The following is a 12,500-nucleotide window of genomic DNA, read 5'->3' as shown; positions in this document are numbered from 1 at the left end:
AACCTAGTGTATGTTTTATTTGCATCTAGGTCACCAACTTCAGGAAATGGAAAACGTGTGTTTACAAATGAGAGACTTCAAATGGAGACTTGCTTATCAAGCCTCCTTAGCATACTCTATGAGTAAACTGAAATTGTATACCTGAGTGGAGTTAGATAGTTGGTTTTTCCACGGCTCCTCTGCGCTGCTGGTCAGGTTTGTGCGGTTATGAGGTAGAGAGAGTGCGTTTCGCTGCAGGTAAGGCACGTTTCCATTACTTCCACTTTCTGTTATGTGATTATTGCCTATCAAAATAGTGTCTGTACTACCCAGCGTTCTTGCTGTGCTGCAGGGAACGGGGCCTGCTGGAAAGGGTCCATTAGCCATAGGCTGCCCGGGGCAGGCGGGACGGATTCCACGCTGAGCGACATTAGGCACTCTGGTTAGAGCAACCTGCGGCTGCTGACCAGAGACAGAGTTTGTAGGCAGTGATGAATCAGCTGTTGGCCCATTAGGAATTCCAGTAGATCGTACCTGTGCAACTCCTGTTTGTCTCATCTAACGGAAGATGAACAAAGCACAACAACATTAGCTGCAGAAATTTAAAAAGTAAAGATTGTACAAGGTTCGTGTGCTTCATTGCACTGGTCAATTCCAATTTTATACTGATTTTAAGATCTTCACAGTTGCTTTTGAGACATAAGATGACTGTCATGCTCACAAATGCACTGAGCAAATTTTAAGGTAAAGCTATCAGCACACTTTTCTTTTAGGCTCTTCAGTTTGAGTGTTAGCATTTTACTGCTAAAGTTGGACACTAAGAGAAAGAGAAGTGAACAATGAGAGGAGGAGAGATATGCTGTAATATGGCTTACTACAACTAAGTATTTTTCAAGTAAGACTGCTTCTAGATGCTTCTAGTCTGCTCACTTTAGTTTGAAAGTGTAGCCTGAAAACTTTTACATTATCTGGTAGCCCTACAATGAAACACAGCTAAACCCGTCACGTTCCAACCATTAAACCACAATTATACTTCATACATAAAAGAGATGACTTAATGTAACGTAGTAAAGGGTATGAGAACTCTGTACAATAGAAATTCTTCAGAGTTCAAGAAACACAGCAGACACCACTACTGACAGAAGTTTTGTAGAAGAGAAAAATATTTTTGTTCTCACCTGCTGGTGTTGCTGCATCAAGACAAACTGACTCTCCAGCTGTTCCAGCATGAGTTTCTGTGCTGGATTTAGATTATTTCTGTTTGCACGCAGCTGTTCCAAGTGCTGAAAAAACAGCAGTACAGTTCAGAATCATTACAATTGCATATGCTTTTTAATAACTTTCTTGCATACAATACTAAAAATTATCCATGAAGACAAGACTTGTAAAGCTGAAAACATGATTGAGATTTCTGTTGCAGACTCAAACACCTTTCCATACACTATTCTGTAACCAAACCTTATTACTAGTTATTAAAACTAAAGAGATTTCCTAAATTATTTGAGTGTATAAATATTATCACCACACTAAAATTAAGTGTACTGGCACCATAAAAGAAAACTACATTCAAGCATGATTATACAGAATTCTTATTATCATTATGTATGTTTTAACACTTTTTTGTACTGTGCTATTCTTTTATTAACACTGTTCAGCACTGAGTAAATTCAACCTATAGTCACACATGAAAACTTCTCCAGAAAATATAAAAAAAAAACCAAAACAAAACCAGAAAACTATACAACTTAATTTAATTACAGAGAGCAATATCTGAAGTTATGATACTCATTTGCAACTGATAAATTTAAGTATCCATTACCAAAAATCGGATCTTTGTATTCATTTTAAACTACTCAGCACACACCATCATTCTACCAGTAAGTCTGCTGCTGCTAAGTGGTATGACATAAATTCTGAAATTGTGGAACACAAAAGCACTATCTGAGAAGGAAGGGGGGAGGGTGTGGAGAGGAGGGAAAAAGTTGTGCTATGCAGGTGACATATAGACATCTCTCTTCATTGTTCTTAAATACTAAGCTACTTCACATCATTGTAAATCCTTTCAAAAAAACCCCCAAAATCCCACAACCACCAAAAAACAAAACACAAACAAAAAAAAACAACAAACCAACCAAACCAAGCCCCAACAAACCCAAACACAAATCAGGTTCCCTTTAGTTCCTTTCAGGTCTGCTTGTATTATTTTTCTACATCCTTCTTGTCTCCTTTGCTTTGATTATGCTGTTTTAGTAATACATAAAATGGAAACTGAAGTATGAGTATTAAATAAAGTGTAGTTCATTCTGCTTTGAACAATTGTATTTGCAAACGACCAACTAAAAAAAATCCAACATTGTCTGAAAAAGTGATTAAAGATGGTTCATGCCAAACTTCCTGGATTAACAGTAGTTTCCATTCTGAAGTCCCTCTGTAGGGGACTGCAATCAGTAAGACTATTCTTTCTCTCTATATGATTGTGAGATGAAAACAGGGTCTCCATGGGTGTGCATGCACCAGGTACACAGAAGCTAAACTAGTGCTCTTGAGTTGTTATTTTGCTTTTTAAAAAATGTCTAAATAGGATTAACAGGAATCAGAAAGATTCCCAGAAAGATGACCTACCACATATGTCAGCACAGGCAAGTCTGCATTCCTCTCCAGTGCTACGGCTGCAGAGGCTTTGCGGGCAGCACTATTCTTGCTGTCCACCAATTCTGTGAAACCAACACCCGACCCTCCTCCAGTGGCATGCTGCAGCCCCAGAGGCTACTGTGTGGCCACAGCCCTTTCCTCTTCTGCTTTTGTTAGCTGAGCCATTTGGTGTGTGTTATGTGCCACATCCATCCAGTCTCTGAGCTGCCACTTTTAAATATCCATATCCTATTCATATATGCTGGAACCTTGTCAAGCTATTGCCAGCAAATCCAGTATACTGTACTTGGACAGAGAAGCCTACATAGATACTGCTTACAGGAGGAAGTTGGACCTGGAAAAAGGTGAGACTAAAAAGGAGAAAAAGTAGTAGGATATAAAATAAGCAGAGAGAAGTAATGAGAATGCATGAAGAGAGAGAGATACGGAAGAGTGATTAGGGAGGACCAAAGGGGTGGGGAGGTGGGGAGGAGAGGGAGGGGAAAATTATGCAGCATAATAAAGCCAAAACTGTTCACATAGATAAACAGCTGAAGAACCATATTGGAGTTGAGGGGAACACTGCTCAGTCAATCAGAATGACTGCACTGTCTCTGCACTGTATTCCCTTCTATTTTCCCTTGCATCCAAAGCAGTATCTGTAACACATGGGTAAGAGTTTCCAGCTAGGCCTGACTTTCAAAATAAGGAATTCCTCCTGAAGCTCACTGCAAGCCCTAATGAACTGAAGAGACAACAAACATCGTAACAAAAAAGACCTGAAACAAGATTTCAAAAATAAAATCTAGCATTTGATATAAATACATTAGATGACATAAAATACAGAAAAGCAGTACCAGATTTCATTTGGGTAACTGCATTGTGTAGAATGTGCAACCTTCTTTATGCAATTTGATACAAGAAGCTACCTCAGAGGAAAAAGAGGATGTTACAATACTTCTGCACCTCCTTCAATATCTCGCACATTACAGCAAGTAGCAAAACTCACTTGGCACACAAGTGTGGCAATTTGCATATCTATCTTTAAAACATCGTAAGAAAAAAGAATTACTGTACGTTCTTACTTTATAAATTATACAATTCATCCAATGTAAGTGTTCAGTTTCTCCTAGAGATCATTTATTTTACTACAGAACTAATCTCACATAGAGAAGCCATAAATATTATCACAACTTGAATTACACTGTGGGAATTATTTGGGAAGTATTTCACATTGCATTTCAGAAATGTGAAACCAAAAAATGTTCCAGATTTATTTTCTTAAAAAGAAGAAAGAAAGAGACAAACAAACAAACAAACAAAGTACCAAAGCTTCTGAAGATCTTCAACACGCCTACCTGTAATTTCTGTGGTGTCAAGCACCAAGAATGAATTTGTTGCTGTACAGGAGGATGTGACACTGTATGGCCACTGCTCCAAACATCTGAAGTATTCTGAGACAAAACATTACATTAAAATGCGTGACTATCAAAGGGTCAACATAATTTCTCTTACTATCTAGATTTTATCTTACTTATGAAAGAACTAGTCATTGTTTCAAGAATAACAATATAAACAAAGAACATGCTAAAACATGCCAAGTCTCACTCTACCATTCCCACATAGTATCAGAGCAGTCAGAGGAAAAAGTTAAACCTAATATCGTAACAAGAAACAATCAAATCAAATTATGCAATTAACTTAAATGTAAACTACTTTTAAAACTGAATACTTTATCTACTGTAACACTATTACATGATGATGAAACACTTGAATTCTAAATATAAGCAAAGGCAATAGACAGGATGACATGATCATCTCTCTCTCCATCTATCATGAGACTATGATTGCACTTTTTCACTTGCACAACTATGACTGTAGTACAGTGCCACCAATTTGCATTGCCCTTATGCACTTCCTGTCTGAACTGTAACCTGATTAAACACATCACTGAAAAATGTTTTTTAAAATTCCTAAAAACATTCCCCACCTTGATGCCAAAGGATTAAAATTTACAGCACAAATTCTGTGCATGCTGCATCACTTTAATGCATATTTCCATATAATTTTGGTAGGGGGCTCTTTAGTTCATCAGAATATATACCTTTGTTGGACTAGATGTTCTTTTCCTCTTGGCAGGACTGGTCAGGTCATCTACTTGGCTAGAAGGAATCATGTGTAGTGGCAAGGATTGCTGTGAAATTGGTGTTTGAGTGAGGCCTAGTACAGGTTCAGTATTTGGATGATGAGGTTTACAAGCCTAAGAATCACAGAAGGAAGACAAAAATATGGTTCTATATATTCTTAATTCTTTCCTTTAAATTATATATTTTAACAGCCCACATACATTAAAAAGGCTGAGTAGATATTCTGAAGATGATCTCAATAACTGAAAAATCAGTTTCCATATGGTCATCAATGGAGGAATGTGTACCTTTCACGGGATTATTAAACCACTGCAGCATTTCTATTTAAGATGAAATCTTTTAAAATCATGAAAATCCACAAAGGTTCTAAATTGGTACCCCCATATTTCTCCCGTATTATAGGGAGCTTCTTGATCTAGTATCCCTTTGCAAATAAATCAAAGGCTTTTTATTAATAAAAGCCAGTCCTGTGCTCAATAAAATAAGCTTGACCACTACCGATTGTAAAGAACCCTTAAAGCTGGGCACCTGCAGAACATAACCCAACTTCTCACCTGCTGTGCTGTGTTCATGGCACCCTGCCTGGAGGTAAGCTCTGCGGGGATTGGTAGGCTCCATGCCTCCTCAATACTAGGAAGTAATTTAGTTTTATTCTGTAGACTACCTTGTGGAAGGTTACACAACTGAGCCTAGGAAAAATTATGTAAAAAGCAAATTTAACACAAGCCTACTTTAGTAAGAGCAAGTCCATGAAATCTTCCTAAATGCTGTAGCTAATTATGTCTTAAAGAGAGGATAGATTTAAAATTTGGGGTTTTAGAAAGGTGCTAAGTATAAAGAGGGTAACCAGAATATAAACCTTTGTGAGAATCAGAACAAAGATGAGCTCTGGATTCAGAGGTCTCATAATTCCTTTTTTCTGAAATTGCAAACAAGAGTGAAAGATAGCGTGCGTGTATTCTCTCTCTATGTTATGAGAACTTAAAAATGTAGACAATACAAAGAAAAAGGCAAAGTGATGTAAAACAGTATGCTTTGATTAAATGTGCACAATAGGGTTTATAAGGAATTAAGTTTCATTTAAAAATAAAGAAATAAAATATTACAGGCTATGATATGCTTACAATACACATGAAAACAGGTTATACACACCACAAACAACTGCAGGTTAAACTTGTGTGTTACTTCTCCCCTCCCCTCTGCTGTGTATTTGGAAGAGTATTTCCCGCTTCTTAAAACTTTAGTTTTACCTGTAAATACTTTATCCGTGCTGCAAGTGCAGAGGTATTACTACAATTTTTGCTCCTAGTTGCATTTAAGTAGCATTTAATGGCATCCTGAGGCTGGTTGCAGGACTCATAGAGTGTGCCTAGGTCCATCCAGGCTGCAGCATGGCCATGGTCCAATTGTACAGCACAGATATAGGCCTGTAAAGCATCCATAGGCTGATTTTGCTGTTGATACAGCACACTGAATAGAAAGATTAGTGAAGTTGAGAATTAATAACAAAGTCAAAATACAAACAAGTCAAATATACACATGCCCCTCAAAACCCTTAATAAACTTCGCCATTATATAAAGCACAGTAATAAGCATGAACAACACAAAATCTTAACATGCAAAGCTCATATATATAGCATATTCAGTTTTCTAAAAAATTGAAAAAGCAAATATAAATTATTATTTAAACATCAAATCAGACAAGTCTGACAACATGAAGGTATAAATAAAAAAAGCTTTACGGTCCCCTTGAGAGCACAAGAGAGTTAAAAAGCTGGTATTCTTTATTTTTATATATTAGCATGGAATTATATCACTGTATTACCCTGTATCATTCTTACCCTATAGAACACCATGTATCTGCACTTGCTTCTGATTTATCAATAGATTGCCTATAAGATATAAAGGCATCCTGAACTTTCCCAATACTTGAATAGCACCTGGGAGAAGAAAAAAAGAACTTTGGTAATATTTATAGAAGGTAATCATTGAGGGTGGCTTACCAAGACTGATCTGATAAATGTTAAGTCATGCAAATACATACTCATCTAGACGAATCCAAAACATTTGCTGTTTCTGAACGCCAGGCATAAGCAGACTCAAACATCTTAATCAACATGTATTACTAATTATTTATTTGAAAAGTACACCAAAACCACTTAAACCCTAGCTTACTCCATTTGTAAGGAAAAGAGAAGTCATACCACATTTTAAAGACTTATGTTTCTTTCATTTGTGGTAACTTATCAGTCAATAAGAACAATATTTATCTACAGACATCATTATAAAGAAACAACTAAGTTACCTATTTTATCAAACAAATGGTTATGAAACTTCATGACCTACAACAAGTGTTTCAGAATTATTAAGAGACATTGACCAACTCAATCAGGGTGGTTCCTGATTGCCTGGGAAGATTTCACGTGCATTTCTCACATCTCAATAAGATTTCAAGTCATGAACAACAAATCAGTTCATTTTACTGCATAGATAAAGCACGAAATTTTGTAAAAACCCTTGCTCTTCTGGATTTTTTCGTAATTTCTTACTTGAATATTTTTCACATACAAAGGTATTCTGGCATTATGAGCAGAAATATCAGAACTGTAAAGAGAACTACATTTATACTACAGGCAATAATACCTACCTTTTTAAAATGAAAAGCTTCAAATAAATACAATATTAAAAAAAAATATATATTTACTAGTTCAATCTACAACAGCTCTGCTTCATATATTGCTTGTAATAAGTTTCCCTGTTGGAAAAAGAACTGACAACTTTCAAAACACATGAATAACAACAGAAAATTTATTCTAGTAAAAAATAAAAACCAAGCAGAACAGTACAGGTAAAGGTTTGTCAAACATGCTACACTTTCATGTATTCTTGAGGCACACTCTAGGAAAGGAATACAATAAAATCTAGCAGTATTTTGCCTAAAAACATCCATGAAGTCTGAATATAATGTTTCAGAAGATCATTTTAATCACAATCTAACCCAGGTTCCAATTTCAATCTGTCTGCTTATCAGATACATGATGACTCTGATTAGGATAGCACTAACATTAAGCACCCAACAAAACTTAAGCAGGGTGATGGATTTTTTTCAGTTGGGGAGGAGGATGGTGGTGGTATATTTTTGAAAGGTAACTTTAAACCAACTTGCTATCCAGCAGAGGAAGGAATAACACAAGGGAATACATGAGGAGGGGAAAAGAAGAAGAGGAAACGCACAACCCCGTAACCCTGTTCCTTTCCCCTTCTGCCAGCATAAGGACTGAAGGAATGGGGTACAGAAACATTTTTGCTCTAGTCCTCCCTGTAGAGTATAAGATATGCTTCCACTAGATTTTCCCCCCATTTCCTGCACTTCTCCCCCTTGTTTGTATGGTCTTAGGTTTCACTCTAACCACATGAAAGCCGTGGCACTGTAGGAGCAGGAGCATGGCAGCTACGCACACATACTTCATGGAGCCCTGGCTCCATCCTGCTGCTCTTTAAGAACACAACGAGCTCAAGGCACATGGAAGAGGACTACTGAGGATTTCAGCCCAGTGGATGATAAGATGAGCCAGATGATCCCTGGCCCATTTTCCCTTTTCCCTCCGCACCTGTTCTAGCCCTCTGCCCTTCATACTCAGTGCCGGTGTTCCTCCCTCAGCCTGCAGACAGCTGATTGAAGAGCCCTGTCTTACAGTTACAGCTGGAGGGATATAATTAGGATGACAAAAACAAAAGTAGGTTCCAGTTGTATGTGACCAGAACCTCCAAGAAAGTCAGCTGGAAGATACTGAGGTTAGCATATTAGTTTTAATTTTAAGCATAATTCCTTTCTAATGTGTTTCTGAACAGAACTGACCTGTTCACATATGGACTTGAATTGCCCTCAAAGCTCTCTCCAAAAACTGATTATTTCAAGAATTACTGCTGGTTTGTGTAAAGTACTCTATTTTCTTAAAAAGGAGACCAAGAAAAGTCATCAAATTTATATGATTTACATCTTGGAATAAGTTAATTTTCAAGTAAAAAATACTCTCTGATAGTACAGAATTAATGCAAAGATATTAGAATGGATCAATCTGAGTTATCTTGGACTAATATTTAGTTGCAATATATGCTATTTAGAAATGGATGTATACCTGGGAAAATATTTGTATTTTAGTGCAAAAATTTAGACGGGAGATTCTGAGAAAATAAAGAAATGAATAATTGTGAAAGAGGTATGAACAAAAGTAACAACATTTACAGAGCATTTACAAAAAAAAAAAAAAACAAACAAAAAACAACAACTCAAAAAACACCACACACAAAAAAAAACCCAAACAAAAAAGAACACAGAAAAAAGAAAAAAAAAGGAGAGAGAATAGAAGATGTGGTAGTAGAACGAGGAACAGGTAAAACCAGACAGGGCAGACTCAGATTACTGTAAATGTGTAGCCTGAATAATAACTACAAAAAAAGCAGGACCACTTGGGTAACATACTTCATTTCAACTCCTAATCTATATTCATCGCAAATATGTTAGCACCTTGTCTTTTTATACACTTTCCAGAAATCTAGACTTCAGTAGATACATACATCCTTTCCCTTCATTACTCCTCCGAAAATATTAAGAAGAAAAACAACGTAAGATACTCACAATAATAAGTATCCTCAAAAAATTTACAAATATAGTTGCAGTGTCTATAAAGTCATTTCTCACCTTCCAAGGAAATACCAGGATTGACCAGAATTTGGATCTGCTTCTAGAGATTTCTGGAGATACTGTATAGCATAGCTTTCCTTGGTTGCCTTGTCTCCAAGCTGATCCACGGTGTGATGCATCCAGCCTACAGAAAGAATCCATAAATGGCAGAAGTTAAATTCCCTAAGACCATTTAACACTTTGGCACAGCAGGATATTCATAGCATTACTTCCTCTTTAAAAACAGGAATATCAAACAATAATATCACTTACATATAATATTATGAATGAAACTTTTAAAACTTTCGAAGTTCTATACTAAAATTACAGGACAAAAGGACCCTAAGTCAAAATTACTTTCAGGTACTTTTAAAGCGGTTTTTTTTGGTTTAAATAATTTTCTACAAAGTCAGTAGCACAATTATGAACTGCTCAATCCTCTACTATAAAAAGTTAATCTGAAAATGTTAACTCTTTTCTCCTCTGAACACAGATACCTTCCCTGTCATTGTGAAAAATGTCACCATTCTCCCTGTCACGCACATCAATTATCTGTACATGTATAATATGTACATTATGTTCAGTTTACTCCTTTTCTTCTAAATCCTCGTATTTATCACATATTTACATTTGGGCAATTCCCCAACAGAATGTTGGTAAGAATTTTTGTATCTCCACTTAAATCTTTCTTACGTTGTCATTTCATCTTCATTGCTACAACATCCTTTCTGTTCACCTTGACAAATGCACTCACCTCTCATCTACAACAAATTCTGCTGAAAAGATCATTTTATTTCCTCATCTAACCACACACCGTATTCTTTCAAATGCCTTTTTTTCTTTCATTACATTAGACAAATTATTCGTCCCCACTTTAAAGGCCTCCCACAATCCATGCTCCCGTATAATCTTTTATATGCTATTAAAACGCATCTCTGCTCCAGGACTGATGCAAGGCTTTGTTACCATTTCAAATAAAGCACCTTCATCATTTTCTCAAGCTGCTCCTCATCCGCCTCTACACTTAGATGGAATTTGTTTAAGCAGCCACAAAATCACCTCAGTGCCATTCATATCGTGAGTACAGGGAAATCCTTTGTAACAAGTAGCTGGCCTGCTGCAATCACTACATACTACACTGGTCAGCAATGTCTTGCTGTTTGCTTAATCTCCATGTATTTGTCTTAACAATCCACTGCTTTTCAGCCACCATTTGTAAAAAGTAGTATGTGACAACAGATTGTCCTGATGTTTTCATAGTGCCCCGCCCATAAACGGTCCCTTGTGGAACACTATGATACCAATTTCATAAAATATCCATGGTTTGTATAAAGTTTTAGTTAGTGTGTACAGGGTTGTACACACATCTGCACTAAATGTCCATTTAAAACCTCCATCAGTGAAACTTCAGCACTCAAAGCTTATCCTTTTTGACACAGTCTAACTACATGAATGGGTAATACCACTCAAAAGATCCAGTTCAAATTCAGATCTCATCTGAAATGCTAGACAAAGTAGGCAAGGCTGAGAACTGAACTGATGAGTATTTGCAGCCTTACTTCACTCTCTGTAATTAGACCATACCTTAAATATTTTATTCTACCTGTTCTCAGCTTATATTTTATTCCACGGGCTTGTAGTTTGTTAACAGTCACAGTGACGCTTTTGCAAATGGAAAGCAAACTTCCAAGCTTTGAAAAAGGCAATCTAAAAGAAAATCCTATCCATTGAACAACATTTGCCTGAGGTGTTTTAAAACGTGTCACTTGGGAACTGTGGTCAGAAGCAGAAGTTCGAATATTTCATGGACTGCAAGAAATGTCAGGTTAGGAGCCAAGTGGTTACACAGGCTGAAAAAAAAGCATACTTTCTCTTGTCTGAAGATGGATCAAGTCAAAACCCTACCCATCAGAAAAAAAAAAAAAGAAAAAAAAAAAACCAGTAGTTTTTGCAGAGACATATAACATACACAAGTTTCTCTCAAGGACTTCATAAACAAGCAATGATTTTGATTCAAATCCCAAGTCACTGAAGTTCTTAAGCCCACAGAAAATACTCACGCTTTAAGAAAAAAAAAAGGCTTATGTAAGGGTGGTTATCAGAATGCACCTGCATGACTGTACACTAAGGATAAATGTATCAGGTGCAGTGCCAGGCAAAGCCTGAGATAAAGGTAATAGTTCAAGGATTATAAACAAGGGTAAAAAAAGACATTAAGCAATTTCCTGAATCTTAGGAAATGTTGTATGGTGATGCCTATTTTCTGTTTCATCAGAACCTTGCTGGATTGAAAGATAACATGTTGCATCTTCAGGAGATCCTTACTGAAGTTCACTGATAAAAAGAAAGAATCTATTTCTAGGAGACAGAAATGAGAACCAGCAAGCCCTATCTAGTTTCACTGCTGAAACAAAGGTTGCTTCCCGATTTTATCTTCGTGTGCGGGGAGGTGAAAAAGGCAAAAAGCAAGAGAGAGGGTAGGCAGAACAAACAATTTTTCTACTAGAACAGCACAGGTAAAGGAAACTGGATCTCTCTTCTCTTCATGCATAAAATGAAGAATGTTCAGAAAGAAGGTGATGGAAAAACCTTGGTAAGCTGTGCAGTTTGCCATTTGCAAGACCTACCTCAAATTCTCAACTAGCGTATCGACTATTCCACCCTTGGGACATTTTTAACATCATAAACAAAAGCACAGATTTTGTCCATACTTCACAAGTGTTCCACACTCTTTTCCAGGTCTTTACAATCTAATTTGTAACAAATCCTGGTGTTGCCTCAGCAAGAGGATGTGCTATCCTAGCTCATGCTGCAGGTTTTTTTTATGCTGATCAATCACTCTCATGCTGAACTTGCGGCAATTGCTTTTTCCCCAATAAACATCATCATCTCAGTCTCTGAAGAGACGAGCCTCTTCCCCATTTTAGCATCTCCTATGTCTCATCCAATTGGACACCACCTAGGAATGCCCCTACCGAAAATCACTGGGAGAGTGCTTTGAGAACCTCTAAGCAGATGCTTACGTTGTTCTCACCATCGTGAGAGACAACAAAAAATGT

At 36.8% G+C, this 12,500-nt stretch overlaps 1 protein-coding gene across 5 annotated transcripts in view; it reads right to left on the bottom strand.

Moving 5' to 3' along the window:
- KDM6A (lysine (K)-specific demethylase 6A) overlaps positions 1-9,584 on the bottom strand; it is a 51,720-nt gene extending 42,136 nt beyond the window's left edge. The window contains exons 1-8 of one of the 5 annotated variants that reach the window (XM_009574908.1): positions 9,460-9,584; positions 6,599-6,697; positions 6,008-6,227; positions 5,312-5,446; positions 4,715-4,870; positions 3,969-4,064; positions 1,158-1,262; positions 142-537 (exon numbers count right to left, since the gene is read on the bottom strand). In XM_009574908.1, coding sequence (XP_009573203.1) covers positions 142-537; positions 1,158-1,262; positions 3,969-4,064; positions 4,715-4,870; positions 5,312-5,446; positions 6,008-6,227; positions 6,599-6,697; positions 9,460-9,581 — 1,329 coding nt within the window. In that variant the 5' untranslated portion in view covers positions 9,582-9,584. The remainder of the gene's footprint in view (positions 1-141; positions 538-1,157; positions 1,263-3,968; positions 4,065-4,714; positions 4,871-5,311; positions 5,447-6,007; positions 6,228-6,598; positions 6,698-9,459) is intronic. The other 4 variants (XM_009574912.1, XM_009574911.1, XM_009574913.1 and 1 more) reach the window with 4 other exon arrangements.
- Positions 9,585-12,500: the final 2,916 nt, after the last annotated feature.

Source organism: Fulmarus glacialis, unplaced genomic scaffold, assembly GCF_000690835.1.
Source record: "Fulmarus glacialis isolate BGI_N327 unplaced genomic scaffold, ASM69083v1 scaffold23883, whole genome shotgun sequence".
In the NCBI taxonomy this organism is placed as follows: Eukaryota; Metazoa; Chordata; class Aves; order Procellariiformes; family Procellariidae; genus Fulmarus; species Fulmarus glacialis.
This window is presented reverse-complemented; position numbering and strand designations above follow the sequence as displayed.